At 42.8% G+C, this 20,703-nt stretch overlaps 1 protein-coding gene across 3 annotated transcripts in view; it reads left to right on the top strand.

Annotated features, from left to right (window-relative positions):
• SAMHD1 (SAM and HD domain containing deoxynucleoside triphosphate triphosphohydrolase 1) overlaps window positions 1-20,703 on the top strand; it is a 54,612-nt gene extending 33,909 nt beyond the window's left edge. Inside the window, exons 11-16 of one of the 3 annotated variants that reach the window (XM_075011688.1) lie at window positions 2,780-2,895; window positions 6,724-6,863; window positions 10,889-10,984; window positions 15,559-15,663; window positions 16,005-16,142; window positions 17,658-20,703. In XM_075011688.1, the coding sequence (XP_074867789.1) occupies window positions 2,780-2,895; window positions 6,724-6,863; window positions 10,889-10,984; window positions 15,559-15,663; window positions 16,005-16,142; window positions 17,658-17,786 (724 nt within the window). In that variant the 3' untranslated portion in view covers window positions 17,787-20,703. The other 2 variants (XM_075011689.1, XM_075011690.1) reach the window with 2 other exon arrangements.

Raw genomic sequence — 20,703 nt, 5'->3', positions numbered from 1 at the left:
GCACCAGGAGTGTGCACAAAGTGCATGGTGGTGGCAGCAGCCTTTTTGCACAGATCTTGGGTATGGGTTTATCCATACCTTGATGTCTAACTCATCAAAGGCTGCTCCCAGGAACAGGTTCGTCAGCAGCCTATGGAAGATCTGATGCAAGTGACCTTTGCCAATCTGGGTCTTATTTTGAATATACCCAAGTCAAAGCTGGTCCCAGCTCAACAAATAGAGTTCACTGGGGCCCTCCTGGACTCTACTCATGCAAGAGCCTTCCTGCCAGAGTCTCACTTTTGGACACTCATGGACTTCATTGGCACTCTCCAAAAATTCCCTTCCACCACAGCCAGAAAAAACATGAGACTCCTGGGCCCCATCGTGGGCTTCACTTTTGTAATACGAAATGTCAGACTCCAACTTTGGCCTCTTCAGACCTGGTTCACCACAGGGCACAGACCCAACAGAGACACTTTGGGCAATTTAGTCAGGCTCCCTTCCTTGGTTCTCAACTTCCTTGACCGGTGGCTGCAGCCCCAGGAGGTATGTGGAGGAATTCCCTTCATCAGCGCCCAACCCTCCCTGTCTGGTCACAGGCAAGTTAGATATGGGTTGGGGAGTGCATCTGGGCAGGTTCAGAACTTGGGTTATGGTATGTCAGAACTCTCCCAGCACATCAGTGTTAGAGAACTCAGGTTGGTTTGCCTTGCTTGCTAGACTTTCCTTCACCATCTGCAGGGCTAGCGCATTGCCGGGCTGACAGACAACACAACTGTAATGTCCTAAGGCAACACACTTAGGCAAGTGAAAGCAATTATTATTCTGGTCCCTCTAGAAGGGTGATTGACATCAGGAGGCAGCTCTGCTCTTGGTACTAAGTTACTTTTCGCACCTGAAACACCAGGAGGGGCTGGCTCTTTCATCCGTTGGTCTTCCCAGCTGCCATGTTGGTCATCCACCCAGGGGTGGAAACAGATCCATCTTTGCCAGCCCCACTATAGGGCATTTCCTCAAGGCTCTGGGCGGGTTATACCCCAGGTTAAGCAACTGGTTCCTCAGTGGGATCTCAGCCTGGTCTTGTTCCAGCTTATAGCCCCAACCTTTGAGCCCCTGGCCACCTGTTCCTCATCCTGCCTCCCTTGGAAGGTGGTTTTCTTAGTGACCATAACCTCAGAGCTCCAAACTCTCACCTCTGAACATGTTTTTACAAAGACAAGGTGCATCTCTATCCCCACCTTCCCTTTCTGTCTAAGGTTGGCTCCCACTTCCACATTAACCAGGATGTTTTTCCTGCCCCTGTTCTTAGCAAAACCCCATGCCACTTCTGTGGAGCAGGCCCTTTGTTCTCTAGATTCCAGGCACACTATAGCCTTTTGCATTAAATGCACTAAGGCATTTCATAAATCACCACAGCTTTTTATTGCAATAGTGAAAAGGGTGAGAGGATTACCTATCTCATTCCCGGTGTCTCTCCTCTTGGATCACATCCTGCATCAAGGTATGCTATGACAGGGCCTAGGTCCCAGCTCCGGCCTTGACAACTCATTCCACAAGGGTACAGACTTTCTCAGCAGCATTCCTCGCACAAGTTCCTATTCAGGACATTTGCATAGCAGCAGTGTGGTCCTCTGTCCACATCTGTGCAGTGCCCTATGTCTTCACCCAGCAAGCAAGGAACAATGTGGCATTGTCACCTACTGGAATGCCCATTAGTAATCACTCGAAAAAGAAAAATGGTTACCACCCTGTTGTAACTATTGTATTTTGAGATGTTGCTCATGTCCATTCCAAATACCACCCACCTCCCCTCTGTCTGAGTGCTGGCATAAAAGAATTTAGGGGGTGGAGAATTGGCAGAGCCCTATATACTGTGCCATGCAGGTGTGGCTCCAGTGCACTCCACAGCTGACCCATCTGGTACCAGTAGGGGAAGAAAACCACCTGGTAGTCAACACACACAGCATGCCCACTCCTGTCGGAATGGAACTCTCTCAGGCAAAGAGTTAATGGGCACAAAACAGACATCAAAACAAAACACTCCTGATCCACAAACCAGTGAGTCTACATTTTAATGAAGTGGGCCATTCTGTTAATGACTTCAGAGTTTGCGTCTTATTGAAGAATTTTCACACTGCTTTGGAAAGAGAGACTGCTGAACTCTTTCGTATTCAAATTTGACATATTAACACATGGTTTGAACCAGGATGCAAATTTTCTGGGACACTACAGGGACACATTACTAAAATCAAAAATGAAAAAACTGGTCCCAAGTTTGATTTTTAGTGATGCGAAAGTAATAGGACAGGCTAGATCTAGGCAGGGAGGAGAATTCTTGGAAGCATGGTTCTCTGGAAATGAGGCAATTAACTGGCATATTGATTTAGATCCAGTTTTGGAACCCATGACATCAAAAGATAATCGAAGAAGAACGGCCAGTGGGAGTGCGACTGGGTGCAGCCCATCTTAAATTGAAGACACAAGTAACTAATTGAAGGTCCAGTTACTAACTCGGACGGTGTTTGAACTTAGACAATCAAAGGACTGCTAATGAGGGCGTGTTCAGGTGCAATTGGTCTTAAATTGAAGACACAAGTAACCAATTAAGAACCAATTACTGATGAGATCTATGAGAGAGGACTATATAAACAATAGTTTAACGATCTCTTACTAGGCACTGATGGTGTTACTCCGTTCAGTAACGAAACGTCTGCAATGAAAGATTTTAAACTTGGTGAACTTTTTAGATTTTAAATGGAACTTCCCAGGTTACCTGTTTTTATTTTTATTTTAAAAGGATTACAGATGCCTTCCTAAAAGCAGATCCTTACATTAAAGTAGTGGGCACTGGAGGAAAGCAATACAGGATTTCTACAGCAATGGAGGATATGGAAGCTTACACTAAGCTAACTGGTAAGTATTTACAGATGTCACCTTCATGCCAGCTTACGTGGGGTATCTGTTATAAATAGGCAGGGCAGAATTTGATTTAAAAAAAAAAGTGGACCAATTTTTGTCTATTTAAATTTTCACAATTTACAGTTGTGAGGAATGGAGTGTCAGACAGGTATTTAATGACAGTAGACTCACAGGGATTAGGTCCAGTGAGGACCATCATGATCATATAGTCTTATCTCCTGTACATTGCAGCCCACAGAACCTTTCCCTCCTCCCATTTCCTGCAATAAGCCAATAACCTCTGGGTGAGTTGTTATTGAAGTCCTCAAATCTTGATCTGATGACTTCAAATTACAGAGAATCCACCATTTACAGTAGTTCAGACCAGCAAGTGACCTGTGCCTTGCGTTGCAAAGAAATGTGAAAAATCTTTTCGAGCTTGCCCTGAAGACTTCCTGACCCCAGATATGATGGTCATTTAATCCTAGAGCATGTGTGCAAGACTCACTCAATAGGCATCTTAAGGAGTATTCTTTGTAGTAACCCGGAGGCCTCTCCATCTAGTGTCCCATCTCTGACCTTTGGAGGTACTTGTGAGTAGTTGCAGATGGGCCATATGCCACTGTAGGCAACCTCATCGTACCATCCCCTTACATGATTAGCTCAGCCAGCTCAGTCTTGAAGCCAGGTAGAGTTTTGTCCCCAAAACTATCCTTGGAAAGCTGTCCTAGGATTTCTCTTCTGGGTTTGTTAGAAACTTTTGTCTAACTCCAAGCCTAACTTTGGTCAGTTTATAGCCATATGTTTTTGTGCAGAAATAGTTCTTTATTTATATAATTCATCTCCCTCCCTATTTACAGTAGGTTTGTCAGTTAATGCAAGTGATTAATGTAAAACAAATTAACTAGATTTTAAACAAGTATAAATATCAATTTCAGTTCAGCATGGAATCAAGTCTCCTGGAATTGTGGCTGAAACATGGAGGCATGTGAATGTTCAGTATAATTCATATCTAGCACTTAAGTACCTTGCAATGCCAGCTACAAAAGTGCCATGTTGGAATTGATGCCTATAACAAATTACTCCCAATGTGCCTTTAGCAGAGTGGCAGCGTGTTCTGGCAGATCATTTCTGCAGAGGGTTTGCAAGTAACCTTGAGTGGTCATTTTAGCACATAATTGTTCACGACACATTCACCTGGTGAGGTTAACCTCCTATAGATCTGTATGCAGCAGAACAAAGAATAGTCTTATGTTGTGCTTCTCCCAGAGGAGACCACGATCACAGATCTATATTGATGCACCCTGATGTCATGGGCTCCAGATCTAATGAATGCATATCTTCAGTGCCACCAATCCTAAGAGTCACTGAGAAACTGATGCAGGACTCTAACGATGATCATCCCAGCATCTGGGTGAAGCAGTTCTATTTCTCAGCCTTGGCAATTCTCTCCATTCAACCTCCAGTCCAGTTACCTCTTCAGCCAAAAGTGTGATATTGCAAGGGAGGGGGAGGGCAAGTCTTCCATCTGGCTGAACTTCTTTGTACCTTGTAGTAGTAGAGAGGAGCCGCTTGTCAGAAGTACATAATTTTCTTAACCATAGTAGGGAAAACTCACTGGGGCATTCTTGTTCAGCCTAATAGAAGCTATAGTAGAAAGAGGATGTGGAACATAAAATCATAGAACTGGAAGGAATCTCAAGAGGTCATAAAATTGAGTCTCCTGCATGCATGGCAGGACTAAACACCTTCCAGACTGAGGTGGAGAACCTACAACCCATGGGCCAGATCCAGCCTATAAGGCTCAGGCTCCCCAACCTCAGCATTGGCCCCAAGCCTTGTGGAGCCAGATCAAAGCAAGCCAGGCTGGATCTGGCCCATAGGTTCCGCCTGGTACAAGGGAGAAAGCAGCTTTGTGTCGACTGGTCCCCCTCTTCAGCAGCTGGGGGAATGGCAGCTCAGGAAACCACTCACCTGGCAATTCGCATTCTCTGAAAGTGCTCAGAGGGAAAGGGAGGAACAATTAAGTGCAGTGACAGTGCCTTGATGTGTGAGAGGCACATGCAGGAGAGGAGGGCCGCGGGGCTGCTGGTGGAACCCCAGGGAGTCCTGGGCTTCTGCAGCCCGCTGAGGTAAAAGAGGGCCATTTGTGGTTACCGATCATTGTCATAGAGTCTGTGGGGCACTGTTACTGTCTCTTTAAAGGCAACAAACCTGGCCAAGTGCCTTCGTTACCCAGCTGAGCCTGTTCTTTCTGAGAAGTGCTATCGAGGTCTTCTAGGCCAGCTTTCTAAGCAGGGTTGGTACAGCATATGGAGAGAGCATACACGTGCAGGCCAATTGACAACAGGAGCCAAACTTCACCGAGGGACTTAACATCAGTTACCATAATCTCAAGCTCAGATACCTGATGTGCTATAAAACCTCCTGTGCTTGAGGAATTCAAGACAGTCTAGAAGTTCCCTTAAGTATACATAGCCATTCCAGCTTTCTGTCCTCCCATGCAGAGCACTCAGCATTCTCACACTCCAATATCTAGATTCCTGGCAGCACTTAAGCATATATATATATTCCACTGGTCAGGGAGTGTCTGCTTCCTTGGGTCTCAGCCTGCTCATGCATCATTTGAACTCCTGACTGTTTCCTCTTCTACTTGTCACTGACCTTTCAGTGGCAGTAATATCAGCTAGAAGGGTGGGAAAGATACAAGTGCTCATGATGGTCTCCTTCCCCCCCATATTTCATAGGGTCAGGTTGCCCTTAAGGGCTCACCCAACGTTTATAGCAAAGGTGGACTCTAACAGCCATCTGAATCAAGTAATACACCTGACTGTGTCCTTTCCCCAAGCCACAATCCAATGGGAAAATCTGCCACAGTCCAACGGGAAAATCTAACTTCATACTTTAGCTAGGATAGCATCCACAGCATAGGTGGCTCTTCGAGTAATTGCTCACGTGCCTTCCAATGTAGTGGTGCACACATGCCCTGCCCAGTTGCCAGAAGTCCTTTTCCCCTAGCCAGTAGCCATCGGGTTGGTGTGGCACCCCCTGGAGTGGCGCTGATATTGCAACCAAATAGAAGTCAAGGTGGTGCGTGCTCACCAAGAGTGGGAAAAAAAATAATTAGTATCGTAGTAGCTTAGGGCTGGAAGAGACCTCAGGAGGTTGAGTACAGCCCAAAGCAGGACCAACCCAAACTAAATCATCACAGCCAGGATTTCATTCATGTATATAGAGGCAGTGCATATCAAAGAACCAGATACTGTTATGTAAGTAACCACTTTTTCCAGTGCTTGACTCAGGTAAAATTGTATCTAGCTCTGTTCCTTGATGATGAGAAATGACAGTTGCCAACATCTGTAGGTATAGATTCTAATAGTTGCATACATAAGAAAACTACTTGGTCTAAGTTGACATACTTCAGCTTCGCGTAACATGCAGCACTTTTCATATCTTGCATTAGGAAGTGGGATTGTGTTAGTTCCATAATCCTGGACCCTGGTATTTTGCGTGTTGAATGGAGGGTTTGGGATATGCTCTGACCTGCACTGAAAGAGCAGGGCTAACTCTGAAGCTGTTTAAAGTTACTGTCATCAGGGTGGGAGGTCAGCAAACCTCTTTCAATCCAATGCTAATAGTATTGTGAAAAACCTGTGGAAGCCTTCAGAAGGTAACTCTGACATTGTAAGGTTAGTATACTGGTCAGTTCTTTGAAAATGATGCTTCCATTTCTTGGCTCATGGGTTAGGCTTTCTGTAGATATATATGCATGCACACACAGCTTCTTTGTGCTGTAACAATTGGTACATGGCTATATCAACGAAATGTATTTAACTCTGACAGATAACATCTTCTTGGAGATTCTGTACTCTAGTAATAAAGAGCTGGCTGAGGCACAAGAAATTTTACGTAAAATAGAGCTTCGTGATCTATACAAGTATTTGGGAGAGACTCGGACTGAACCAGGAAAAGAAATTACAGAGGTAAACAGTCTTAATCCAACCTCTGTTGATGGAAGTCTCCAAACTCCGCTGCGTCTTTTCACTTCTGACTAATCTGCTAATTTGTCCCTGTCCTACTGTGATTCCTAAAACTGCCTGGACCAATGGTAAATTTTCTGTCTTTAAAATTCAGTGTGTCACGAGTTGTTACATGGAGGGATCCATTGGGTAGAGTAAGAGTTTGGGATAAAAAAATCAGTTGCTGAGCTGAGGACTATTTTGGGATACTTTGGTTTGAAATAACATACATTCTGCAAAAGTATAGGGAATTAACTGCATATCAAAATGTTTCACTTTGGCCAAAAAAGCAACTGAACAAAAGGAAACAGTAAAACCATTCAGCACAGTTATTACTTTGGTTCAGTTTTGGCTCCCAGTCATCATCATCAATGGCTTTATTTAAAAAGGAGTGGTGTGGGCCAGTTAACTTTTACACAAAATATATCTGAATTTCTTGACGTTCAGGGGTGTAAATTCTCAACCTTCATGTTGTTTCTGCGTCATGTAGGCTACGTCTACACTAGCCCCAAACTTCGAAATGGCCACGCAAATGGCCATTTCGAAGTTTACTAATGAAGCGCTGAAATGCATATTCAGCGCTTTGTTAACATGCGGGCAGCTGCGGCACTTCGAAATTGACGCGCCTCGCCGCTGCGCGGCTTGTCCCAACGGGGCTCCTTTTCGAAAGGACCCCGCCTACTTTGAAGTCCCCTTATTCCCATCAGCTGAAGTAGGCAGGGTCCTTTCGAAAAGGAGCCCTGTCGGGACGAGCCGCACAGCACCGAGGCGCGTCAATTTCGAAGTGCCGCAGCCACCCGCATGCTAACGAAGCGCTTCATTAGTAAACTTCGAAATGGCCATTTGCGTGGCCATTTCGAAGTTTGGGGCTGGTGTAGACACAGCCGTAGTCAGTATCTACCTCTCTAGCCCAGCATAGCTGTTTATTTTGAAAACAGCCGATGTCAATTCAACTTAGTACACTGAAATAGTGCAGACTTAGTTGGTAATGCTGCACATACTTAACTGACTATAAAACACTGCTTTCATTTCTTTATATCTTTGCCAAAATTAAACTGTTCGGGCTGAAATTTTGCATGCTGGATGTCTGCCACTTTCTGAACTAATTTAGATATTTTTAGCAAAAATTACATGGCTGTTTCAGAGAACAAGAGAGGAGGAAAATGTTTTGACTATTTTTAAACCCTTCATCTACTGTATTGATAAGCTCTATTGCACCCATGTGTCAGTACAGGATTTGAAGATTGGCAAGTTTTTTTAACCTGGAGAAAAGCCGCCCACATTTGGTAAACTTAAAAATGTTTGAAAAATCTTGACTCTCAGATGCTTGTTAGAAACTTGCTTGCTTTCACTGCAAACTTGTCCAAAGGTTCTGCATGTTCTGAGCCTATTCCAGCCCATGGCTAGAGGGGCAGAGTGCAGCGTTGTCTGCCATGGCTGCTGTCAGAGGCCTCTGAACAGCAAAACTGAGATCAGGAAGACTCTCTCCTGTGCTCCAAGTACTCCCCTTTCTGTCTCCCAGTCATCATGGAGAAGGAGACAATTTGACCTGAATGCAGCTGGGGAACAAGAGCCAGTTCTAGGGAACTGGAGAGAGTAGTTTGGAAGAAGGAGTCTGTGGGGTGAGGGGGAGAGACTGGGAGCCAGTGGGTTTGGGAGAAAGAATGGGGGTGAGGATGGATTGGAGTACAAAGAGTAGAAGGGGTCATGCTTGGAGATGAAGGGAATTGACAATAGTTTGTGACCATTAAAGCACACTCCAGTGGAACTGGGGTGGACCCAAAATTCCAGAGAGTCTTCCTCCCTCTGCTGTCAGCAAAACGTGTGAAACCCACTGGCAAGGTATCTCATCTCCCTGGTGCTAGTCAACATACAGAATGACAACGTACTACTACTATAAAACCTCCAGTTATTCCATGAGTTCACGTGGCAGAGGTCTGTGTGGTGGAGATAAAAGTTCAAAACCTGTGATGAACTGTGTGTCTATCAGTGTGCTTTTACACTTTTTTTTAACTTAGAAAATTACACATGAATTATATTTAGAAAATTAAGGTTGCAAAGTCAAGCAATCACGTTAGGAAATAACCCCTCTGTGTGTAAGTGTTGACACAATTTTTAAATTATATTGTCACGTACTATTTTTCTATTGGATCCCTCCCTTATTCAGTGCAGAAAATGGATGCTCACTAAATGAGTCACTAGTTGTTTTCTCATTCATCACTCCGTGGTTTCCGGGCCTTATTTAGTGCACACAGTTAAAATCTTCCATGAAAGTAGAATTACTAATTTCTGCCTCTCAGTTCCTTGGCCCAGTCTTCTTGTCTGGCCAGTCCCAGTCTCCTTGTCTTCCCTTGCAACTTTGCCAGCTCCACAGCAAGTGAGAGTATACAGTGTCAGGGTATCCAGACCACAGGAGAGCGTCTCAGCTCTTTGTTCTGATGCTGAGCCCCCAGCAACCTACAGTAGCAACTACAAACAGAATCTTATTTAGCCACTGCAGCTGTGAGCTGGAGCTTGCTTGGTAGAGACTCATAATAGCCTTTACTAGACACACATGCAAAACATTTGTCAGAGTTTTCTAGCTTGGTCAGATTGTGATCAGTTTTTCACAGGAACAGCAAAAGGCCCATCCTTGAAACCAGTGTCTCCCCCTTTCCCACTCCTCTCTCCAATTTCACATTCTTCAGCCAAAGGCTGGAGGTGCTAGAGCTTCTCAACAGCATAATGCTACAGTTTGTAACCAGGCTGGTGGAGGGTGTAGAGGGAATGTCGTTTTCCCTAGTCTCATTCTCCCTGATGGCTGAACCTTTTTTTGCTGGAACATTCCAACCAAATTCAGAGGCAGACATCTGCAGGGAGAATTTTAGCTCAAATGATGTGTTTCGCAAAGTGTTATAAACTCCTGAAAATAGTGTCTTACACTCGGATGTACTGGGCAATCTTAACCATAGGCATTCCTATCAACTCCTCCCATAATATTTGCAAAGTCAGGATTAATCTGGTTAGAAGGAAATTCAGATTCCAAATTACATCTTGCAGGTAGTTAAGTCTAACAGTTTTGGATTAAATTGTTCTTTTGTTTAGGGAGTAAGAGTTCTCCATTGTGTGATGATGCAGTGATAGCAGCAGAAACTGATCCCCAGCAGTTGTGGAATATATATTTGTATCTATTGTCAATATTGTAAACAAACTAAGAAGTATTTAGGTGTCAGTTTTTCTGTATAGAATGAGTTGAGAAAGTTGACTTGTTTGATAGGAAAGTGGATAAATGTGTTTATCTGTAGTCCCCTCTCTGGAGGCTAACTTTGTTCTGTTTGAGGGCTAATAGATTGCCCTAAGCACTAAAGATTTTTGTGATCCTCTAGGGATCATCTAAAAGCACCAGCATAGTAGAGTATATCTCCAGTCAAAAGTCAGACAACTGTCATGGAAAATTTGCATACCACAAAGCTAGTCTTTCATGCCAGTTTTGCTCCTTTTGCTGAGGCACTTTCTGTATAGCTTCACCAGGTTATCAAGTATCAGGGGGTAGCCATGTTAGTCTGGATCTGCAAAAGCAATGAGGGGTCCTGTGGCACCTTATAGGCTAACAGAAATGTTCGAGCATAAGCTTTTGTGGGCAAAGACCCACTTCATCAGATACAGGTTACCTGCATCTGACAAAGTGAGTCTTCGCCCACAAAAGCTTATGCTCCTACATTTCTGTTAGTCTATAAGGTGCCACAGGACCCCTCATTGCCTTCACCAGGTTATGTGACCACTCATCAGAAGTAGTCATGGTTGATTAATGCAGGTGAAAACCTTCACTTGAACTTTTCTTTTGAAAGGTGAATTGTTTACATTGAGATGTTGTATTTTAAGTAATAAAGAAATCTAGCCTTCCCACAACCAGCCCAGTTGTATGGCAGTGTTTTCTCCAGTGGGTTCAGTTGCACAGGTGTGGAACTGGTGGTGCTTGAATAGAGCCGAAAGTTTTTTGTCTTTCTCAGGAGCAATATGACAGACTGCCAGCTGACATTGTTGCTTCCAGGCCAAAGAATGCACCTCTGGATGTTGAGTTGAAGGCTGAAGACTTTATAGTTGATGTAAGTATGTCTTTTCAGAGCAAACTTAATGTAAAATACACTCTCCAATTCTGTGCCCCAAATAAAGCTGAGTATGCTTCTTAATCAAAAAAAGAAACCAGTTTCTCCCATTCATACTGTAACTGTTCATGGACCTTGTAAGGCACAAGGTAACCTTCAATGCATTCCCATCCCATTGTGGAATATCACTATCATCAACAACCGTGGGCTCAGCGCCTGTTAGTGTCCAATGTCACCTTCACTGTTTCCTTCCATCTTTGGTGTGGAGTGGCTTAGTTTCTGGTGCAGAGCTAGTCTACAATCTATTACATCCTCTGCCCTTTCTCTGTAGGGTCTGCCTCTCCTATTTGAACCATCTGTGCCAAATGCCAGGGTCTTGATTTTTTCATTCATCATTCATTCTGCAGATATGTCCAAACAGCTGTAATTCACGTTGTATAACCTTCTGCAGTAGGTTCTCTTTTGGCTGCATCTTCCTGTATATTTCCTCATTGATGACCTTCTGCATCCATCCTATTCTCAGGATCTTTCTATAACAACTCCTCTCAAATGCCAATATCCTTCTCTTTGAATCTTTCATTAACACCCACATCTCTCATCTGTGCAACATTTCAAGTTGCTCAGCTTTGTTCATAAGTTAATTGCTTTGTTTTCCCAGATCATATCTGTCACCTTCAGACTCACTATTGCTTTCACTATTTTAGTCACTCTCTTCTTCTTACGGTCTAGATCATAAGTTATGGTGCTCCCCAGATACATGAATTTCTCTGTTCTCTAGTTCAATCCCATCTATACTGATCTTCCTATTTCCTCATCTCCAAATACCATTGTTTTTGTTTTATCAATGTTCATAATCAGTCCATACCGCTTACCTTTCTTGTTTAGCATCTGCAATGTTCTTGCTAGTTTCTCTCATCTTCTTCCATGATAACTATATCATCTGCAAACCTCAAGTTGTTAATTCTCATCCCATGCACAGATATCCCTTCTACCTCTTCCTTGATCTTTTCCATTGCACTCTGTACGTGCATGATGAAGTGGAGTATGCAGTTGGTATTTGTTGTCTAGCAGTTTGTCTATGTATTATTTCTCAGCCTATAGATTGGGGTTCTCAAACTTTTTCAAAATGTGGGTTATAAGTTCGAAGAGTGTCTTGAACACCTCTCTTCCAAGGGATTGCATGGACAATTTCCCACTTCAGTTTGTTGTTATATAGCATATCTGTGGCAAAGGAAAAGTAACATTACGAAGGCATTGAGTTCTTTTTTTAGCTGTTCCGTTGCTGGCTTTTTGTTTCTTCTTCTGGAACTTTGTTGCTAGTTTTTGTCGAGAAGAGCGTTGAGTGCTTGTAGAAGCAATGAGTAGCGCTCCCAGTGCCAGTTGTCTGCAAACAACTAGGAATTGCTGCCCTGACCACAACTTAATCCACTGCAGTAGACTTTTTTGTGAACTTTTTTTCCTCCAGTGTCCTTTATACAACAGGAATTTCAGAAGTCAGAAGGGATTTAAGTTAGGCAGTTAAGAATTGTGGGTGTGATAAAGTCACTTCTTCTGAACCTGGCAGAAAAAAAATACCGGCTGCTTTCTCCTATTATTTGATTGTGGGGAGAGAGGGCATCTGGGATTGCCAGTAATATCTGTCTTCTTTCCCAGGAATATTTCCTTTCCAGACTCAGCTCTGAGGTTTCTGTGATGGGAGAAACATGTCTACTGATTCAAAAATATAAGTTGTGTGCTCTTTGTACAACCAAATAAAGTTTATTCTGGGGTTTTTATAGAGCCCTTTTGTCTCATGCGTTTTGCAATACCTAACTAATGGCATGAACAGCATTTGTAAAGATCATCAAGTGGTCTGCCGAGACTTTCAGCAATTTTCAGCTGGCCCATGAAAAAAAGTTTGGGAACTATTGACATGCAAGGAAGTTTGCTGCCTTACAAAATTTAACTTAACAGCTGAAAGTCTTTCTAAATAATCTTGCTGAAAAAAAGATAATGGGAACGTGCCATCCCGTTCCAGTCATGGGTCTGCCGGTGTGTTCTCTAAAGTATGTTAAAGAAGACCGGTACAGCTTTTTTGCATTTATTCCATTTTTCATCTAATGAGACTTGTGGGCCATGATGGTTCACCTCCACTTTCTGTAGTTCTGTCAAAACCTTCTCCTCAAAACAAACAAACTAAAATAGTGGTTATGAGATTCGCCTCACCTGTAAACCCAAGCGAGCGGGGTATCGGCTCCTCCTCCTGCTGGCATCACAGCTCTTGGTGTGCCTTGCTTGCCAACTCTCCCACTTTCATAAGTTGCTACAGTAGAAGTCACAGCACACGTGGGATGAGAGTACCTGCTGGCTTGAACTAGTCATTAACATGTTGCATTGATTTGCGGTGTTTCAGAGAAAACAAAATTACAGGAGCTGCTGAGAGCACAGGAATGTGTCCAAAAGACAAACTTCGAGGACTAAAAGACAGAAGAAACTTTAAAAATAAAAGATAGCTATGTATTAAATTATTGTTAGTCATATAAATTATTATTTAATTAGTTTTTAATTGTTGTTGACTTATGATGTTGAAATACATACTTCATATATGCTTATAGAAATGAAATTAGGAGGACTTGAAGACGGACATGCTAACTTGAGTACCTTTTAAATGCAAAAGCCTTTGCAGGTCACTTTTAAACATGGAGAATTGGCCTGCTCTGGCAGCAGTCTTGTTATTGCTCCTGTTCATGTGATGTGTTACGGCCCACCTGGTGGTAGGCCTGCACGTGAGGGGAGTAGGTCCATCTGGAATATTTAGACCTTGAAAATGGATAGATATCTAAAATTAGCACAAGGACAGTGAAATATTAGTCACACCCCAGTAGAAAGACACAACAGCAGACCCCTGAGTTATGTGGGGGTTGAGTTTCTTGCAACCCCTGCATACCTCAAATTTTGCGCAAGCTGGGGGAGACAAGAACCAGGTGGCAGCCTGGTTCCTGGCTCCTCTGGGCTTGCAGGAGCTGCGAAACTGACCAGCCCTTCAGGGCTGGTCAGTTTCATAGCTTCCACAGTGGCGGGAGAGGGAGCCAGTAGGCAGCCTGGTTCCTGTCTCCCTTCCACTTGTGGGACCCAGGAAACTTACCAGTACATGGCTGGTTAATTTTTCAGGTCCCACCAGCGCAGAGGAGCCGGGAACCAGAGTGCTGCTTGGTTCCCACTCTGCACCACTCTGGGAGCCAGGACACTGACCCCACCCTGGTGGACTTATTAGTTTCCTAGCTCCTGCAAGCCCAGGGATTGCCAGTTTATTGGCTCCCACCAGCGGCAGGGAGACAGAAACAAGGTTGCCGCTTTGTTCCCGTCTCCCTGCCACTTGCAGGACCTGGGAGACAGACCAGCCATGTGCTGGTCAGTCTCCCAGGTACCACAAGCGGGGGTGGGGGGGAGAGCTGGGAACAAAGTGAAAGTGGCAGCCTGGTTCCTGTCTCACCATCACTGGCAGAAGCCAGGAAACTGACCAGTCCTGGTGGGGTGGTCAGTTTCCTGGCTCACAAAGTGGTGGGAAGCAGGGAACCAGGTGGCAGCATTTCAAGGGTTTACTGTAAAGCATTCCTTATCCCTGGGTTGTCTCATGTCTAGCCACACCTGTGTGACTGGAATATGTCTTCATATAAGCTATTATCCCTACAGATGGGCAGTGTGACCTTGATCAAGACCTTGTCAACACAACTGTACTTGGAAAATTTAACTTTGATTAAAATGCATTTGTTTCTCCAGGTCCTATTTACTATGCACATAAAATGTAAAACCCTGCAATCTCTCTCTGGGGGTCTGAAAATCAACCAGAGGTCTTCCTGGTCTGTGCATTCCCCACCTGTATTAAGGTTCTGCAAACCAGTTGCTGCCAAAGAGCATGCTGATGTTACCCCATTGTCCTCAAATTATTCCTTCATTTACATTTGAGTCACTGGAAAGAGGGAAGTGCTTCTCTGCAGGAGTTTCACTGCTGAAATCAATTTGATAACTCCTCTTGCTGCTGTGCTCCATTTCTCTCCCCCAGCCCCATTGTTATTTTAATTCACATATTGTAGAAAGCAAATAGGAAAGTGATATTGTTGGCCATAATATTGGATAGAGGCAGTACTGGTATGTTTAAAATTTCTTTGGTTCAGCTGCAAAAATTATTATTGTGGCATCACTGTCAAGATATTAAGGCAAAATTTAAAATTTAAGGCTGCCAGGCCATACAGAGACGTGAATCATATCTGAACAGTAATCTGTAAATCACTTAAGATTTCCCTCAACTCAAGAGTTTGCTGGATGCCTCACTGGCTGATTGCAATCACTTTTAAGGTATACTTTGCAAAATTCTTGAAGCTTATCACATTAGTGAAATTAATTTCATAAAATAATTGAGACTTTTTTCATATTTGATATTTCAGGTACCCCAGTTATTGTAGAATAATCCCTGCTGTTTTCTAACTATTAATTGTAGCATCTCTTTCCTTAGAGTCTGAGTAATCTCAACTCTAGGAAGCTACCCAAAAATATGTATGTTCATCTGTGTCCATTTCTGAATTGTCTCCATCAAGGTCATCAATATGGACTATGGAATGAAAGAACAGAACCCTATTGATAAAGTTCGCTTCTATTGCAAGTCTGACCCGAGCCAGGCAGTCAAGATTTCAAAAGACCAGGTAGCTGTCGCTTTACCAGAGGCTCTACCAACATGCCTGGCTGACTTCTAAAGGAAGCTTTCATGTAACAGGTTGTGGAAGAACTTCTGTGCAAATAATGTGGAGGTTGTGGTGGGATACAGATATACCACAGTCTGGAGTCGTAGTATTTAACGAAAGTCCATCTTAAAATCCATTCCTCATTCTCTTCAGATAAGTATTTGTCTGGTAAAAATGCCCTATTTTTGTGGTACACATAATGCTTTGCAATGGAAGCTTACGTTTGTATATTTATATTTGGAAACATATATTTTGAAGTTTGTTGACCAAGAAGCAGTACAATTTCTGTTCCTTTTTGAAAGGTTTCAAGGCTTCTGCCAGAAACATTTGCAGAGCAGCTTATCCGGGTTTATTGCAAAAAAAAGGATGAGAAGAGTTTAGATGCTGCAACAAAGTATTTTATTCAGTGGTGTATGAACATGGATTTTACCAAACCACAGGTAACGCACTGCTCCATAGTCTCTTCCCTCTCCTCCCCGTCAGTACATCCATTCCCAGGCCAGAGGGACCATTGTGATCATCTTATTTGACCGCTTGCCTAACACCAGGCCAGAGAACTTGCCCAAAATAATCTCTACTTTTGGAGAGTGTCGCCTTAGCACATGGATTTAGGATTGTCAAAATTTGTGCATTGTTAGGGACTTTTACTTGAAAGATCTTGGCTATTCCGGAATACTGCATGTTATAAGCATGGCATTGAACTTAATCCAGTGCAAACCCCCCGTGTGAACACTTACTTCTGTTTAAGGGTAGCTTTTGTCAGGTTAATATAAAATGATTGGGAACAAAGTTTTAGTTTAACTGAAGTGAGACACTTTTATCCTGAAATAAGAGCATCCACCCCAAGGTTTGCATCAGTTTAATTAACTGGTGCACATTCTGTTTTTAGAATAGCCATAAATCACCATGGTGGGACTCAAAAGTATCTCTTTAAGAAATTCTTCAGAACAGTTCCTCTTCTCCCCCTGCTTGTCCCATTCTTCCTGTTCCCCCAGGACAATCTAATTTGTTTATTTTAAGATCTTTTATGGATTCCTGTTCAGAAGCCCTAATCTCCTGGGGAAACAAGGCAGCTGAACTGGAAGAGGTTAGAGAGCCCCAGACACTCCTGGTTTTGTGCTTGCATCGCAAATCAGTTTCATGTCCTTTAATAACAAATTTAGAGCATTACTTAACATTTAAATCCCTTCATTGTAACAATGAATACTTCCTTGTATTTATGGAGCATTTTTAAAACTAGTGTGCTAGGCCCCAGCACTTGTTTTTGAGGGGTGCTGAGCACCCACAGTTAATTTCAGAGGCTGCTCAGTACCTCCAGAAATGTAATCACTGCTGTAAAGTTTCCATAGACATGATTTGCAACCATGGGCATGAGAGCCACTTTTGGGGTCATCATTTTGTGATAGTTCTAGGTTCTGAGAGCAAAACAGTTCATTTCTACAGCGTGCTTTCTACGTGAGATTGGTAAAAGGCTTCCCCTGCTTCTGGCATCCCTGTGTAATACCGACTTCATACAGCCAGCATAACAATCCCTTGCAATGTAGTAATGTGTTTCAACAGGGGAAATGTAGCCAAGTCTGTAAAACTGACTGGGTAACTCATGCTGCTGAGGGCAACGCACCCTAGCAACGTCTGTTATGGCAGTGCTGGGCAGTTGCATTTGAGAAGAACATTGGGATTACTGGACTCATTTTGTGTGATAATATACTGAGTATTTCCTGGCTCACCCATTGACCAAGCTTAGGGAATCAGCTGAACTACTTGGGACTGTTTTGTAGAAAGTTCTCTCCCTTGTATGGCTCAAGTTCTCATCCTTTCTATTCATAAGCCTAAAATTGAGGTTCTTGTTTTGGTCTGTTTGTAAAGCACATAGCACCATGTGTTCAATAACGAAGTAAGAATATGCTTGTAAAACTTGGTAAACTTTTCTCAACTTAATTTCAATGACTTTGTAGGATGGTGATGTGGTCGCCCCTGAACTAACTCCAATGAAACCAAGCTGGAATGACCCTGACGAGGATGAATTGCAAAGTTTAAATGACTGCAGGGAAGCTTCCAAATCCAGAACTAGACTCTTCCAATAACTAATCTGTTAAATGGAGTTTACTTGCAATATTTAAAGCCTTCCAAGTAACAGTTTTATGCTGCTCCTTCTAGCCTGTTAAGATACTTGAAAGGGAACAGCACGTTATAGAAAACCTACTTGAAAAGCTTTGCAGAAGAAGTTTACAGTAATGCATTTTTAAGATGCTGTATGGTTCCTGCATGTACCATACTGATTTGCGTGTACCATACTGATTTAAAAGTCCTGTGTGCATTGACATTTGAAAGGGAATTTTATATGGTGATTGTCGATGACTTGCAGCAGCACTAACACCGCTTTTCTAGTGGTTACGTTGAATGTATGGACGCTGTGTGGCAAGAGCACCTTTTAAAAATTAAGGCCTTGGAAGTACCCCAAATTTAGGAAAGTAATATGTTACAGTTGTTGTAGTGTAACTAGCATTGCTTTTCAACACAATTTGTTTTCCTTAAAATCAGAGAACTGTGAGCAGCCAGTGTCCTGCTTCCTTTACTGAAGCAGATGTCAAAGATAAAATAGAATAGAGCTTTCCAATCTTTTCTTTGTGGCCCATACTTCAGATCCCTGTCTTTTAATTGTGATGACACATATTCGGACAGAGTAAAGCCCAGAGCTCAGATTTCTTATGCCTTGCTGAAGTGGGGGGGGAAAAAAAAGCATCAGTGAGGTGTAGAGCTTTTTTCTGTTTTCTGGCTTGTTTTGTGGCTTTACGAGCACTTTTTCCTGCAATTTAATTTTTTTTCCTTACCTCTGTTTTTTGTCATACAGTGGAAAAGGGGTGGGGACCTGATATGACTACTGCCAAATGGCTGTCCAATACACAGGGCAAACAAACAAGGCAGATTTTTCACTTAGAGATTCCATCAAAGTGACAGAAATGGGATTTTTAAGTTGTCTGTGTCCTTTTAAATGTATAGTACCTGAAACATGAATAAATTACCTCTTATTTTGGAAGTCAGATGATAGTCACTAATAGTTCTGAGTACAAAATCAGTGCAATGAGAAGTCTTAGTGGAGAGACCAGCTCTGTTACATGAGATTAAACTGTCCTTTCTAGAGATGTCATCTGATAACTACCAGTTGGAGACAGGGGAATGGACAATGCCATAACTCTCATCTGCTGTTCTCTTAACATGCACAAGCCCATGTGGTCACCAGTGGGTGGCATTGTGCAAACTGTCCCTACAAGTGTATGAAATGGTTATCAGAAATCTGCCCTGACTTGGGAAGCACATCTCTAAGAGCTCTGAGATAAGCATTTTATACTTGGCTTCATCAGACTGAAAGTGTGAAGCAATTGTGCTAAAATCCTGTCATTCAAGGCAATTGGAAGCATTACGTACCAAATAATATATTAATTTTACAGCTGCCACTTCAAGGTATTTGCTTATTTGAAGTTATTTTAAAAGATGCATTTTGTGCTAAAGAGAATCTTTTGCTTGAGAGAACAATGCTCTTTGCTTTTGAAAAGTGAAACTTTACCTCTGAGCTGGATCATTTTTTTAAATAGTTTAAACTGACTGAGCCTGAGTTGACTGAAAGAATGTATACAAATATTTTAATACAGTTTTAATGTAACTGCAGCATGCATTGTTTGTATTAAAGTAAACAACACAATTAATGCACTGTTAGAATGAGAAAGGTCAAATGCATTCTTAAAGGGCAGGCATTCCTAGCTAAGCAAGTTTAATTTTTAGCTAAGGGAACCCAATGTTTTCTCATCCATTTCCTGTGAATACCCCACTGCTTCAGAAGATCATACTGAAAGAGCTGCATTGGCTGTATTCATTCCCTGTAATGGAGCAGGAATAAGTGTGGACTGGAGTCTAATTCAAGTTTTAAGGAGGACAGTAAGGATTCAGGCCAGTCGGAATGCCAAGGAAGAGACCTGTCTCTCACTGGGTGCAATGTCATGTGCTGAGACATCTGGTGGGTTCTCAGAGGACCTGTTTCTAGCGTGATATTACTGAGTTGCTGCCACAATAGTGATGATTCAAAGTGACATCACAGCTATTGTAAGAAAATAATAAGTAAAGAGGTAAATCCAAGATAGATGACCAGCAACATTTTACCATCCTGTGCTCCTGGCAGAGCCTGTAGATGTGAAGATTGTATCTGAAGGCTGGAGGGAAGAGATATGCTAATAAGCAGGTAAGTTACTGACCATAAAAGGACTGGGAATTTGCTTGAGGGGGTTTATATATGTACCAAAGGTCCTTGTGTGAGTGTTGAATGTACTCAGTAGCGGTTCCTCATCACAGTCCCTAGGTGTGGCATTCCATTGCCCAGTAAATCTCTGTACACTTTCCTTCCTCTGATTGCAGAGGGTTTAGTTTGGATTCTGCCTCTATCTTAAGTTTTACAAGCAACAGTGATGTTTCAATATGTGGCGCCTCATAGGCCTTGATAAATGACATCCCTGAGAGCCATGTCATCTTAACTTCCCCTCTCGTGGACTTCAGATTGCAGGAAGGGGATCCAAATGCTGAATGCCACATGCTTTAAGCCTCCCGAGTCTGAACAGTGCATGCATTGTTCCCAGCTTGGGGTCTCTAGACACAATCCTGCAGCTGAGATCTCAATGGTCGAAATTCCTCACCCAGAGACTGTTGCTGACTCTCCCATAGCTAAAATGCACACATTGCTGTATAGGTGAATGCTTTGTCTGTGTGACGGCTGTAATCCAACTTCCATAGGCATCTACAAACACTGTTGCTTTTTACTCAATTACATGAGAAATATATTTAAAAATAACCTGTGTGCTCACTCAGCATTCCATGGTCTGGGTTCAGAGTCCTGGAGGGTCTTGCAGCTCATGGCTTGTCTTTAACCATGGAGCCTCTTTCCCTGGTCATTTTGCATTGACCTTGATTGTCCTGCAATTAAACCACATCACCATCTCCTGCTCAAAACTTGTG

Source organism: Carettochelys insculpta, chromosome 17 (assembly GCF_033958435.1).
Source record: "Carettochelys insculpta isolate YL-2023 chromosome 17, ASM3395843v1, whole genome shotgun sequence".
NCBI classification, from domain to species: Eukaryota; Metazoa; Chordata; order Testudines; family Carettochelyidae; genus Carettochelys; species Carettochelys insculpta.
Note: the sequence above shows the minus strand (reverse complement) of the source record. Positions and strands in the feature narration are given on the sequence as shown.